The sequence below is a fragment of the Spodoptera frugiperda genome, chromosome 14 (genome assembly GCF_023101765.2).
Source record: "Spodoptera frugiperda isolate SF20-4 chromosome 14, AGI-APGP_CSIRO_Sfru_2.0, whole genome shotgun sequence".
Classification (NCBI taxonomy): domain Eukaryota; kingdom Metazoa; phylum Arthropoda; class Insecta; order Lepidoptera; family Noctuidae; genus Spodoptera; species Spodoptera frugiperda.
Genome location: NC_064225.1, coordinates 9,922,282 through 9,937,455, shown reverse-complemented (window position 1 = coordinate 9,937,455; position 15,174 = coordinate 9,922,282). Strand labels below are relative to the sequence as shown.

The 15,174-nt window shown below is 37.2% G+C and overlaps 1 protein-coding gene across 5 annotated transcripts in view; it reads right to left on the bottom strand.

The window, feature by feature from the left end:
* The window catches only part of LOC118279390 (uncharacterized), a 201,908-nt gene that overhangs the window by 95,761 nt on the left and 90,973 nt on the right, over positions 1-15,174 (bottom strand). For all 5 annotated transcript variants that reach the window (XM_050698322.1, XM_050698325.1, XM_050698326.1 and 2 more), the window contains 6 exons: positions 10,604-10,748; positions 10,303-10,416; positions 9,512-9,637; positions 9,053-9,175; positions 7,835-8,008; positions 6,776-6,866 (listed from right to left, as the gene is read on the bottom strand). In XM_050698322.1, the coding sequence (XP_050554279.1) occupies positions 6,776-6,866; positions 7,835-8,008; positions 9,053-9,175; positions 9,512-9,637; positions 10,303-10,416; positions 10,604-10,748 (773 nt within the window). The remainder of the gene's footprint in view (positions 1-6,775; positions 6,867-7,834; positions 8,009-9,052; positions 9,176-9,511; positions 9,638-10,302; positions 10,417-10,603; positions 10,749-15,174) is intronic.

The following is a 15,174-nucleotide window of genomic DNA, read 5'->3' as shown; positions in this document are numbered from 1 at the left end:
GGGAATGGAACCCGCTACACGTTGCGTAGCTGCCGGTTGCCCAGAAAGTTTGGGCAGAAAGCCCTTTTCTTAAGCAACTTTACTCTCTGTTCCCTAAAGGACCTTTTAAACTGCGAACTACCAACCACGGAGAATGTGAAAAGCTGTGCATTAAAAAAATCAGGAATGGAATATACCTGAAAGTACTATGTACCCCAGAGTAAAATGTCTGAAAACGGTGTTTTTGCATAGACATATTATCATGAAATCCGTAAAAATATTACCTACAAATACCTCTTAATTATGAACAAACAAAACTTATTCCTCCATCACGCACTCACACACACTATCGAACTCGAATCAATATCTAAAAACCACTAAAATATTCCCTGACCTTAGCGGATTTTCATAATTCCATCTCAACATGTACGATATAAGAAGTATATAAGAATATGTTCCCGAAGTAAGGTTTACATGAGAAGTTTTGCTCATAAGTCGCAAACACGGCTCGACCGCCGGCTTCGCTTATACTTTCCATGTAATGTAACTTTCATGCTGATATCGAATCGAATCAATCGGTGAATGGTTGCTGTGGAAGAATGTGGACAGAAGGACCACTAGGATTATATTTTTTAAACTAAGCTTATATTTTTTTTAAACTATGTTTCGTTCTGAGCCTTCGTTTTTGAACTAAATGTTTGTTGTAATGAATTTGCATATAGGTTTCTTAGGTTAGGTTAGTTGTCTTAGGTTGTTAGGTTTATATACTTTCTTAGGAAAGGAAAAACTGGTAGAATTTCTTTAAAAAAAAATAATTGCTTATTTTACCAGTACCAGAAAAAATATTTTATCAGTAAAAGAATCAGTAATCTAAAAAGAAACTAAATTATTGTAGATTCTTCTACAAAAACGAGAATCTTTTACAAAAATGAAAATTTTCCATGAGCTACACACTAAGCAAAAACATCAGATCTGATTACTATGACAGCTAAAATTTGTGTATGATTTTAAACTAATGTGTGTGTGTTAACAAAATCATTTCTTTAATTTACCATGTCTTTGATGACACCTGAATGTCGTAAATTGTGGGTTACCTCAACACCTCCAAATATTGCACTAAAAACTAAAATTTGTACAAACTGGTCCTTCGGTCCGCAGCCTGCACGATGGCATATAAACATCTATTTTTGACGTTCGAAGGTCGAGCTCAATAAACAATACGCGAGCAGGTGCTCACAGTACGGCTCGCGTGCTTATAATTAAATGTTTATATATTTTCTATGCTCCAACTATATGGTATTTTGTTTAAGGACGTAATTAGTTCGTCTGTAGTATATTTGATGTTTGTTGATTGCCTTGTCAGTCGAGTAGTTTTAAGTGTGACTGCGCTATTTTACTTAGTAGGAGGGCATTTGGCCACCATCTCGCCTGGTAATAGCGACGATGTGGTTGATGATGGAGCACGCCTACCTATGAGGAACCTGTTCACTCGGGACTTGAAGACACCCAAGTTGTATTTTGTAGAAAACACAGACTCCGGCAAAGAATTCCATTCCTTAGCGGTTCGCTCAAGGAAACTCAAAGCAAAACGCTTGGTGCAAATTGGTGGAATATCAGCCATATAAGGGTAGCGCTTTGAAATGTCTTGATTTAAAAATTGATCAAAGGTGTGTGTTATACTGTGTATAATTATGCACTTCTGCCAGTTCTTTCGTAAGCATCAAAAGCCAAGTAGAAGACGCTTGCACTTAGTTTTTAATCCAATCCTTCGTTAAATCCAATACATTTTTTTTTATAATAAAGTATAATACTTTAATGGAGTGAAAATTGTCAATAAGATACTGCTTGCCGTAATGTTACCTACCTAGTATTGATTACTGTGTTATCTACACCGGTAAAGGGCGTTGATAAATGCTACCTACCTACCTACCTATATATACCTGTACATAAAAAACACTCAGATATAGAGTATGGCAATGACTAGTTTTTAAGAATAATATTTAACACAAGCAGATTTTACTAAATAAAGCCAAAACAGAACAGCCTTAGGTAACCTTTTTCAAGCAAAATAAAACTCTTTAACAAATACTACATGTGTTGCGTTTATTTAAAAAAATAATGATTTACATAACAAAACAATAAGCAAGCAGTGAAAAGATACATTATTAAAAAAAACTATTAAAATAGAAATTAATGTTATACTACGGAATAAAAAAAATCTACGTGATGGAATAATGTAGGAATGTTTTATAAATTTTTACTAAAATAATATTCTAATAGTCGTTGCTGACTACCTAGCTGCTTCGAAAAGCAGGAGTAAGAACAGGGTGGTTTTAACTCAGTAAGAGTCTGACACTTCCTCTGGCCTCGCCCAGGGCGGGAGAAATCATTCGATGGTTTTCTCCACTCAAAAAAAAAAGGTATTTATAGAAGATCAATATTAATTTATAAGCTCTTGTTTGTTTTAAGGCTCATTTAGTGGACGCCCTCGCCTCGTTAAAATTTTATTTCTTAAACCTATATCTTAATCCCATTAATCCCATTTAAGTAAAAGGATTAAGTGGGATTTAAAAGGAGGCTCCTCTTATTAGTAAAGGATTAAGCAGGATTATAAAGGAAGCTATTTTTACCAATTTTGTAGAAAATAACAACGTTAGCCTCTTCAATGTTTTTTTCCAAATTTATTTGGGTTTCATTTAAACTTTGGCTACCAATATTTGTTAAAAAGTTTCCCTGCTTAAAGTCTACCGCAAATAGAAATAGTAGTTTTTGTTTTCAAGTAAAGTCTATGAGTGTAGTTTCGTTTAGGCTCTTCAAGTTGTAAATAGGATTTAAAGTTAAAGTTTCTGCAAAAGAGTGGTTTAACTTCAAATCACGATAATAAAATTATTGTTTTTTCCAGTACGCACCATTCGCGCAGAAACTAGGTGATTGCCTAAACACAACGATTTGCAGATTCAATTCTCACATAGAATAATTCTTTGTATGATTAACAAGTTATTGTTCCGGATCGGATTTGAAATGGGTAAGTGAAATAATGCGTTTGTAAACGAGTCCACGATTCACTGCACGGTTGCAGCCACCGCTCTGGCTGCCTCGCAACATGCAGTGGGTTCCATTCCCGTACGGAACAAATCTTTGTGTGATTCACCAATTGTTGTTTCAGGTCTGGGTGTTATGTTGTTTGTAGACGCGACCACGATACACAAGAAATTATGTTCATGCAACTTTAATAACACAAAAATAAAAGACTATTTATTATCAACTTAAAACATCCCTCTTGAACGACAAAGCATCATGCTAAAATACCGCCAATATACAAAAACGCTGCAACATGTATTACAGGCAATATTTCCAGACAAACTCGCGAACTAGGCCGCCAGGAGTTACGGTAAGTTGTTTCAGCGAAACTTTGCTTTTATAAGCAACGCTTCTTAAAACGATGAGCTATGTTCTCGTGAGAACGTATTAGCGGTTAGTATTAGTAATACTGGTCTTTCGGTACGCATTTGTTAAAAAAAGTGTTAACGGTTAAGTTATACCTGGGTAAAATTACGCCTTTTACTGAATGTATGTATACCCGATTTCTTTTTACTTACTGCTCCTAGGAAACCAGAAGTAAAATTAGGAAAAAATTAGGAAAGAAGAGAACTTAGCTTTTATTTTAAGAAATATCACGTCCAAAGTCAAAGTCACGGCATTTATTTCAATTAATCCTTAATTAGGCACTTTTGAAATATCAAATTTACCTAATTGTTCGTCAGTAAAGCTAGGTCCAAAGAATTACAGAAAGTAAAAATTTTATGTCAATACAGCACTGAACCTGAAATAATCATATGATCTATGGATGGATCTAAGTTTTTAACGTGAAAACTATTCATTCTAAGATTTTGGATCGAGATGTCATTAATTTCGGTCCTTTTAACAGATTTATCTATCCAAAAATGGTTATTTAAAAAACTAAAAAACCCGACTGCGTTTCTTTATAATAAGAAAATGAAAAAACCCTAAATATGAAGACTTAGTGAGGGCACATACGGCTGGCTTTCTGGAATGGGTCCCGACTGCTTCAATTTTACGATGACTTCCCTCCTTCTGGCGCAGTCGGGTAAAAAGATATAGAAAATATTCAAGACAATTCTTGCAAAATAATCTCAATGACACCATATAGTGTCACACCTATTGTAGGTGCGTACCAAATGTCAATGATGCTAATAAAGTAAATACAAATTTCCACGAACAACATAAAGCGTTATGGTGAATGTGGGTGTCGTTTACAATGGGTGCCTGGTGGCTGATGTCACATGCTGCATGACCAGAACGAACCGATTCTGTTTGGTGGCACAAATAGATTTGTGTGGCGAAGTCATCATGATTATTCAAGGTTAAATTTTCTGTATACATACATACATACATAACCTCACGCCTGCCTCCAATGGTGGTAGGCAGAGACAATGAAACTCCAATTGCTACGATCCTTACAAATCTCTTTTGCTTCATCAACATTCATATAGTCTTTTCATGCATGCTCGTTAGTTAAAGGTACTTTTAATTTGGCCATTTTTAATCGATCGGTGGTCGCTATATGCCCATCTAGGGCGCCTTTACCGACGGTTTCACTAATATTCGCCTTGTATATTTCTTTCGTAAATCTGCTTTCATCCATCATTTCTGTATACTTTTCGAAAAATATATTCAGTCATAGTATAAGTAAAATCCAATAATGATTACTAAATCTGCTCTTCGTAGTTGTGTTGTTTCTTCTCCTCAAATAATATCTTCTGAATTATTTCATGTCAAGACAGTCATTCATGTCCCTGGGACGCGCTGGACTTCAGTGTTCTAGTGTTTTCATGTTTGTATCTAGTTGCAGCGGTAAGCAAAGTTGTTGCGGACTTTCCCCAATAAAAAAAGTTATGTTAAACTTTCTAAAATCTTTCCATAGGACCACCACCTTGTGCGTAATATTCTCAATTTTGTATCCATAATTATTGCCCTGGCCAGGGCTCAGCCTTATCACTAATCAGCACAACCAAAACTAGCCCCTGACCCTGTCCATATTTGTGAGATCGTAAATTCCAAATACGTAGGTGTGTGACCTCAAAATAAAACAGACAGTCCATACACCTTGCGCTACTCAAATTCTCGCTTACTTTTTATCGTCAACCTACCAAAAGAATCTCTCCAACCTCTGAATCTCCAATCCTTAAATTACTAACAATTCAAAAGACCGGCAATGCACTAGTAACTCTTCAGGTATCCATGGGTCAGCTTACCATCAGATAATCAGACTACTTGTTTACCAGCCTAACTCTTAAAATCTATTCTTACCTCCTTAATAAGGTAATGGGTAATATATTTATATTTTTACACCACTTAAACCTTGAACCCCACATGTTTTCCCACCACAGACTTCCGTCTCTGGTACAAAATTTACAATATTGTGTAGTTTATGTGGTCGTTTCTGGTTAACTTGGTTTCCTAGGTAGTTCGCGGTTAGTTTATTAGTATTACTAGTATATATTATAGACCACAATGTATAATAAATATTATACGTAAGAGTATCTTAGGTGGTAACTATGCAATAAGTTTTTATGAAATAAAATAGGAGTTCTTCCATTCAAAATGGTTATATACAAATTTATTGTAAAACATTTATTTGTATATAGAATAGAATCAGGCGTTACTTTGCGGAAATCCATGCTACACTAACAATAACAATACAGTAAGATTTTTTAATTTTAATTCCGCTTATACCTACATGTATTTTTGACATACGGTGTACAGCACCCCCGCCCGCAATTAAACTGAGACACCCTGAGACAGCATTGTTTTCCAAAGAGAAAAAATCCCTTAAGACTTTCAGAATACGTTATACAACATACTCGTAGGTATATGGGAACAGATCACATTTACGACCTGTGAAACCTTAGCGTCAGTTTGACACTGCACTGTTTAATGGTCTGTGAACGGTGACACCGTTCAGCTACGTTAAATTTCACGCTAAAATAAAATCAATTTCGTAGAATCATCCGTCCATTCATCACACTTTGCTTTAATGTCTCGAAGACTTCAGAATCGGAATATGAATCAATACTTAGATCATATATAAGTTTGTTTAAAAGGTTATAAGTGTGACTTATATAAAATGCTATAAGCAGGTAATCATTCTTAATATAATCAAATTATTCCTAATATTAATAAAAAAATATAGATCAACACAAACAATGTGACTTATCACTTTCCTTAATAAATAGTGTTTCTCAAACACAAAGTGAATCTTATCACGTGGTCCTTAGAATTCAAAACCGTCTTTCTCAGTCTGTTTACCGCACCACTCGAATCGTCATGCTAAAGGCCCCAGTACACTATGGCCTGTGATGAGCCATGGTTCACAATGCGTAACCGTAGGCCACAATCACTTGGTGTTCAATGGCACATGGCTCATTGCTGCTTGACAAAATACTTGCGATTCCTTCGAAGCGAACATTCCGATTGCGCCCTACGATTGACAAATGTCCGCCACTACATAACATTAAATCCCTGTACACAATGGCGATCGCCTGAAGTGGGCCAGCATACGCCATTGTGTACTGGGGCATTAAAGTTCTTAATTTGTTGGAATGTAAAAAAAAACATTTTTATATATAAAAATAATAAGATACGTCTATCTACACCTTAAACCGCAGTTTCCCGAACTTTCACCTGTTATGCTCAATGAGACACGCGTAGAAGTAAACGTGGACGATATAAAAAGAGAAGTTGATTAGAGCGAACAATGTATCTTTCCACTCACTTGTCGTGTAGCCGAAGTCATCTTCTTCCTCTGGATCCGCTTCTTTCTCTTCTTTGCTGCGCTTTACTGCTCCTGCTGATGCTCTGTCGATCTGGCGGATGAAAGGACCAATTTTAGTATCGAGAGAAACATTGTTGGTCCTAAGTGACGAAGGGTGTTTGGTCTTTGCTTACACGTTTTTTTTTTTTATTTCCGATTACATGTTAAACCACAAAACACATTAAATATAATACTCAGGTCTGTAACAGCTACGTGAAGAACATTATTTTGTAACCTATTTACTTTACTCAAGAAAAAAAAATCATTTTTCTAAAAGCAAGTAACTTTTGTTGGAAATATATCACCACCTATTCTTTAAGTTTCAAAACTATGCACTAACATACCGCAAACTTTAATGACTTTGTTCGCATCGGTGCCCTTGACACTTTCAAAAAAAAAAAACCAAAGTTGAAATCAACTGGCGACAAAAATGTTCCCACCAAAATTCTTTCCTCAGGTTCTTCAAAAACACCAATTAATTATTCGAATAGTTGACAGCGGTCCATCAATCTTCTTATTTTTTGGTGCGTGGCTTATTCTGAGTCAGATGGTATTTTTTTCATGATATCATGACGTCAGAAATGATTTTGCATGATATTTGGCTTACGAGTCAAGTCATTGCCTCTTTTCAATATTTATACTTCTCACATAAAAAGAGCTCCTCACAGTTTTTGAAAAACGTAAATTATTTTTTTGCATTCTGATAGATTTGATTGATACCTTAATGCTGTATTAACCTAACCTATTCTTCTTACACTCGAATACTAGAACACTACACAATTTTAAGTTGTACTTAGATATCGTGCTATCTCTGTCATTTTTTAAAGAATTTGTAGCGACAAAACTATTCTTGGACGCGTCTTCAAATTAAGTTGCGTTTGGCTGAGTATTTAAATATTAATCTATTAACCTTAATTTTATTGCACTATCAAAATATACAAAACCGCATTCCATATTACACGCAAACATCTCTTTTATTCCCATCCCTGGTGCAGCACAAATCCTCATTCTCTTACTCACCTCCACTCCCTTATCCGAATAGGTCCTGCCCTGCAGCTCCCTCTCATCTTCCTCGTCACTGCTCTCCGAGTCGGAGTACACCACCTTGGCTGGTGCTGGTGGAGGATCGCTGTCCACTGGCTTCTCACTGTCGGTCGCTTCTTTTTCCACGTCAGCTTCTGATGTCACTGTTATCTGGGGAGAAGATTTTGGAGTTAGAGAACTTGACTATTGGTTTTTATCAAGAAAATGTGTAGAAATGTTTAGTTCGATTTGGGTGTACTTTAAGATTTATATCATTGTCGTTGAAAATGTATTATAATTAGTAACATAATACGTTTTATTATCCTTTTACGTAACTTTCTTCGCGATTCTTCTGGTTACTAAGTCTTAGACAGTAAATGAATGACAAATCTATGACGTCACGCTTGAAATGACAACGGCAGAAAGTTATTATGCTACTTTTCTTACAAAGCCGATTGTAGAGATTGCCTTGAATAACACGGAAATCTTATTAATTTATATCTCGTGTCCCAATTAATCTGTTTTATGGAATATATAATTCATAGAAAGAACTATAAAACAAAATAATAGTAAGGAAAAGACAATGGCGACCTTGGGGCGGACTCCCATAAAATTAATACGGCCGTGACGTCGACTTTTATGTGCCGAGAAATTATTACATGGTGTAGCGATAATTTACGGCCGACTGCATACCTAGAGCTTATTATAGCCACACAAATCATCTCACTCACACGATACGTTGAAACTTTTAATTGGCTGTTTATTAGTAGCGACCCTTAGTTTATGAAGGTAACCAATTCTAGCAATTTATTAAAAAAAGTATTTGGTTATTAGAACTTTAAAGTACACAGATTTCAAAAAATATAATCTCTATTGTAGAGGTTTCTTTTTAAGGAGATTCATTGCCACTTGTATTAAGAGTAGAGGTGTGTTTGCGGAAAGAAAATCATCCAATGGCTTTTCCCGCTTTGAGCGAGGCGAAAGGGAGTTACTGACTAAAAAACACCCCGTTCCTACTCCTGCTCTTCAAGGCGAAGCCCCAGCATCCCATTAGGTCACCATATGGCTAATCTGATCCGATATTTTACAAATTGGAATCTACATGAAAGAAATCTTCTAAATACCATAACAAGTGAAGTCGTAGGCACAAAGTCTTCTAAAACATTTTTATCATAATTAAATTCTTCTGCCATTCTTTCCTCTACGGTTTCTTACCTTGATCTCATGCTGCGGAGTTTTCTGCGGCAGTGAAGGCGCCGGGGACTTCTTGCCATCCTTCTTGGAAGGGGTAGGAGATGTGGGCGGAGTTGACTGCTCCACGTCAGAAGAGTCTGTGTTCTGTCATGAGGGTAATCATTAGAAGCTGTTAGAGATGCATTACTATAAAGAAGAATTGTTTATGAGAGTACAATTCCTTTATATTTGTTTCTTTTGAATTTGTAGTATGATTTCTTTACATATATAAGGTCCAGAAGACAAATAGCCTATGGTTTTCGTGCGGACCCTTTCTGTCATTCGAAAAGATGGTTTTGTCAGACAAACACGAACGAACTACGCAGTTGTCTTACACAAGAGATGCTTTAAACCTTATTCGAAGCATAATTGAAATAGGCTATTAAAAATCCTGTTCACACCATTTTGCACCTTATACTCTTAGATAGAAGATCTACATACCCATGCTAGTAGACTCTGCACAGTAAGGGTGACGGTGTCTCCAGCTGCCTTGATGAGCTGCACCGCGCGTTCGTGCTGCGCTGACCTCACACATACTCCGTCTACTTCCAGGATCCTGTCGCCTGTCTGTGAGAGATTGAGGAGTTAGATAGAAGTTTGAATTAAGCGAAGATGGTCTAGGAGCAGTTCTGTGCTATTTTCGCTTCTGTAAACAAAAGTTTAAGGGATTGAATTATTAATGGGCTGGTAGTGGCCTCATCATCATCATCATCATCACCCGAGAGACGTCCACTGCTGAACAAAGGCCTCCCCTTAGTCCTCCACGTGGAACGACCTAGTAATGTAGTGGCCTCATTTCACTTTAATTGTCTTGGGCAAATATCACAAAGTTAAAATTCTCTAGCAGTGAGTTTTACTTGACTAATTGCTTTAGAGGTCTTAAATGATAGTCACTAATTCTTTTACCTGTTCAACATTGTCTTTTTTATGGAATTAGCCGGCAAAAGAACAGATGGATCACCTGATGGTAAGCAATTGTGGCCGTTCATAAACACTTGAAACACCAGAGGCATTACAAGTGCGTTGCCGGCGTTTTGGGGGTTAGGAATTTAAGGGTTGTTGAGGAATCAGTAATAGGGAAGATTGGGATAATACGCAAGCGTTGTTTCACATCGGTTCACTATGGTATGGTATGGTATCACTTCGGTCGAGCCAGCCCATTTGCGCCGAAGCATGGCTCTCCCACACTTATATTATTCTGATTTTGTAGCAGACACAATAACAAAACTTACTTGTAACTCCCCACAGTTGCCTGCTGGACTGCCAGGCACTACGTTCTTGATGAAGATTCCGAAAATCGCCTTCTCTTCACCTTCCTCGCCATCACGATTTGAGATTATATCAACCTTATGAAGATAAAAACAGAGTTCAATTTAGTTAGCCAATTCTTCTGCGTATCTAATATATTCTTTCTATAAAAATCAGGTAAAATAAATCTATACTTAGTCAACAAAATCGTTGGGTTCCATTTCCCATCCAATTAAATTTGAACCCTGTGACTACACTTATAAAGTATATTTCACAATGTCTCACCTTGCCACCAACAATACTGACTCCGAGTGGGGCTCCAGGGCTCCGCTTGAGAGTGACCTGTCGCGGCGAGCCCCACCGCTGCGCCGCCAGCGCGTCCGACCGCCTGTCTGATGATACCGTCACCGTCATCGTCGGTGGGGCGTAGCTGAGGAAGAAATGTAAAGTTAGGATGGAGACAGTTTCATGTACAACATGATTTTTATGTATGCATTGTTATTATTAAAATTTATTCTTCTAACATAGGCTAAGAACATTGTTACTTACAAATTATGGAAGCAATTCTGAAAATAAATTGATTTGATTCGATGCAAGCCGAAAAGTTTGATCAAAAAAGGAAAACTAATGTATATCGGTGCACCAAAAGAAATACAGGATTGATTGTAAATAAACAATTTATGCTGGTTACATCAACAGCTTATAAACGGCCACTGCTGACCAAAGGCCTCTTCGGTCGGAGCGGAGAAGTTTTGAGCATTAATCTCATGCGAGATTAAGCGGGTGTCCACTACATGGCATTTTATGCTGATCAAATACCATTTCAACATTGCAAAAAATCGTACAAAAGTTTCTTACTGATGATCATTGCAATAATTCCTACAAAGGTTACTCTACTAAGTCATTGCCTAAGTATTAGAACAGTATTCTTAAAGGATGGGAGTAAATAGACGATTTTTTATATTGATTCGATATTTGACTTTTATGTCTTAATGAGAATAAATGATTTAAACCTATTAGTATACGTGTAAACAACAACATATAAGTGTAAACATAACAACAGATCGTCCTCCAAATAGCATCATGTCGTGACACCAACTACCAAGTGATGGAGCGGAAGCCTCGGAATTGGATAAGTGTGATATGATGACAATTGACAAGTGCATGCTCCCACCGACACCGGGCGGCGTGATACTGAGCTATAAATAACATGATTATGTGGAGTAACTGGACTGTGGGTATGGTAAGATACAAGGAATTCTTGTCCATTCTGAGAGAATTTGCTTTCAGAGAAAATGATTTGGTTTTAAATTTATTCTACCATGTGACAAGATATAGATATTTTTCTTTTTAAAAGGATTTTCTCTTGCGTTGTGGGTGTGTTTACAAACACATGACACCTAGAGTCGAAACAACAATTTGTGGATGACACAAATAGTTGGTCCGAGAGCGGGAATTGAACCCACTACTGGGAGCAACCTGCTGGCTTGCTCAACCATGCAGTCATAATATTTTACTTTGACAATTAGTCATGCGTCAATTTTCCGTTCTTCTACAAATTACTGGGAATACTTCTTGGTAGTTCCACTGAAGGGTAAAACTAAGAAAGGATATCCCGATATCTACGTATTTTTCGAAAATCCGACCGTTGAAGAATAAGTCCAACCGATCAAACAGACAACAATACTATCTCTTATAGTGACATAAAAAATGATATTAAAAACCAACCCATGAAACAGCGCACAATCATACAAAAAATACAAAGAACTCCTAATCAACGCAGATATATTAAAATAGCCAAAAATATCATCGCCTCAGCCGCACTTATTTCCATGTAAACTGTACAATTTGTTGAACAAAACGTCATTGTCGCCGGAGTGGCAGCCTAGCGTTTGGCAGGGCTTTACATTTCGTTTTGTAGATTGAAGTAAGTGAATAACAAAGGAACACAAAGTTGCTTCAGATTTGTAGCGAAAGCCGAACGGTTTGGGAATAGATTGGCTGGCTTTGAATCACACGCTGATGCTATCGGGCTGGATTCATTGTGCCAAGTGCTTGGTAGCAGCATTTCTTTAGTTAAATGGAGAAGTGTTATTTTGAACGAAAATTAAGTGTCACCTAAAAAAAACTGAGGTTTTCTCCTCCTTCTGAAGCTGACTCTAGTTTCCCTTGTGTCAATTTGTCATACAAGATATTTGATAGAATATCTATCACACTTTATAGGTAATTAGATACCTTATTTTATGGCATAAGCCGGTAAACAATCAGACGGATCAACCGATGGAAGCAATCGCCGCGAACCATGGACACCTGAAACACCAGAGGCGTTACAAGTGCGTTGCCGGCCTTTTGGGGTTATGAATTTAAGGGTTGTTTGGGAATCGGGAATTGGGAAGATTGGGAAGAGGGGTAATTGAGCCTCCAGTAACCCCACTCACACAACGAAACACAACGCAAACGTTGTTTCACGTCGGTTTTCTATGAAGTTCTTGATAAACCAATCAAGTGGAAAACTAGTTGACTACATTTTTCATGTATTGACTTATTTTTCAAACATGACATGACATGTATTAGTTACAATAACCCACACCCCGATCATGTATATCGTGACCAAACATCAAGAACGGGACTAATAGCAGACAAAGAAACAGTTCATAAAGTATTAACAAAGCTACTACTAACGTAATCAACCTCGATACAGTTGGTAAAGGTCAAGAGACCACATATAGCTAAATATTTAATTCAAACAATAGGGTTGTTGACTCAAATTTTAGTTTAATGTCCGTCTGGTTAGTTTATTTTAAAACATGAGAGACTTTCAAAACATTTAAAACAATGCAATACCTGAAAACAGCCGTTGCTGTACTCATATTTAAATTAAGACCTGAAACCTTAACAAGCAAATAAATATTTTGAGTGTGAGTTTGACTTTCGAAGACAAGAACAGCTGTGGTAACCCGGAGTTTTAAGACGCCCGCTTTTCATGCATGAGGGTGCGGTTTCTAAACCTAAGTACTAATGGCTAAGTACCAATGTGGCTTTTTCCGACATTATACGTACTTTCTAAGATTACTTAAACACCACTGACAAACGGTGAAGGAAAATATCGTGAGGAAACCTGGGCTTATAATTTCTAATTATAAGTTTGAAATCACTAACCCGCATTGAGCAAGCGTGGTGATTAATGCTCAAACCTTTTCCGTGCAAGAAGATGCCTTTGGTCAGTCGTGGCTACTTATAGGCTGTTGGTGATGGGCAAATACTTTCGAAGACAATTGATTTGAAATATCATGTGACGTCATTTTACATTAATTTTTTTTCCAAACAATAGTTTTCATGTGTGACAATATAAAAAATACGTGTTTAATACCTAACTGACGGACTAAATAAATAGACTTTTAATTTTTCATACGCTGTCAACATCCCTATTGTCGGTCTGTGTGTTACAACAGAAAGTCATTAACGAGGCCTTCAGTAGGCATCGTCGGCAGCGATGCGATGTATTAAACGTTCAGCCGCTCAAACAAATTAAAACCGAATGGATTAAATGGATACCTGTCGACTGTCGACTAGGCTGCGGCTGTACAGACGGGTGGTCGAGTCTTTCATACGACAAAACAAAATAAACCTTATGAAAAGCAAAATTAGTGACTGTTTCGTTAGTCGAGTGGTCGCAAGTGCGACTTCCGGACAAGGGTTCGATTCCTGGGTCGGACAAAGTATTATTGGGCTTTTTAAAATTATTATTACGTAAGGCATAAAATATGTTCAACAAGGACGAAGGCCAAAGTCCTGTTATTAATTATGTAATAAATATGTTTAAAAAAATGTTGCCCCACATTTGGATTTTGCTGCTCATGTGGGCGTTTACAAACATGTGGACAATGTTCGGCACATACACATGACACGGCCAGACCTAAAGCAAGAATTTGTGGATCACCAAAGAGTTGCCTCGGGAATCAAGTCCATTACCCGTTACCCGGCAGTCAACGCTTGCCATTTGATGGTTTCGTTTAGGATAGCCTATAGGCATTCCTTGATAATTAACTATTAACACAATAATATTTATTTTAATGTAAAACAGTGGCTCCGTAGATTCTTTGACAAACCCATTTCAACGCCAAACCACCTCCGTGCTCGCCAGTACACAGTGCATATGAATCAATCACAATGGGACGGGAGGGCGCGACTCCTATCATATCTACCTCCATATTGAATTCGATAGCCTCCCATATTGCAGGGGGGAGGGTTTCTATGATAACAACACTATCATAGAGTGGGTAGGTCATTGAACTTTTTGTTAACACTGAAGAAATTTTGAAATTATCAGCTATGGTTGCAACAGCGACAAGTTTGATCTGCTATTTTTTGAGTTTCTAAATTCAAAGCACTTATTTCAATTGATCCTAAATTAGGTACTTTTGAAACGTCAAATTGAATTGTCCATCAGTCGAACTGTCACTGAAGCTATAGCGCTCGTTCCAAAGTGTAGCTTCGACATAGGAGAAGAAAGAAAGTTTGTGTATTAAACTAGTTCCTCTCTCGCGATTCTATCTGCCTTTCGACTCTTTTTGATCGTCGCGTGATGACCTTTTTCGAGAAATTGACTATCCAGCGACAAAATAGTAATTTAATCTCTAAGCCAGTTGTTTCGGGAATTGACGAAAACAAACTTGTCAAGCTTTATACCTAAATACTATAGTAATGGTATAGATGTACCTATGTATGTATGATCATTAGAATCATTAGTATTAGTAAACAATTATGGAGTCAGAGAGAGAGAGAGCGAGAAAGTGCAGATGGATCACCTGATGGTAAACAATCGCCGCCAACCGTTCATGGGTTAACCGAAGGCT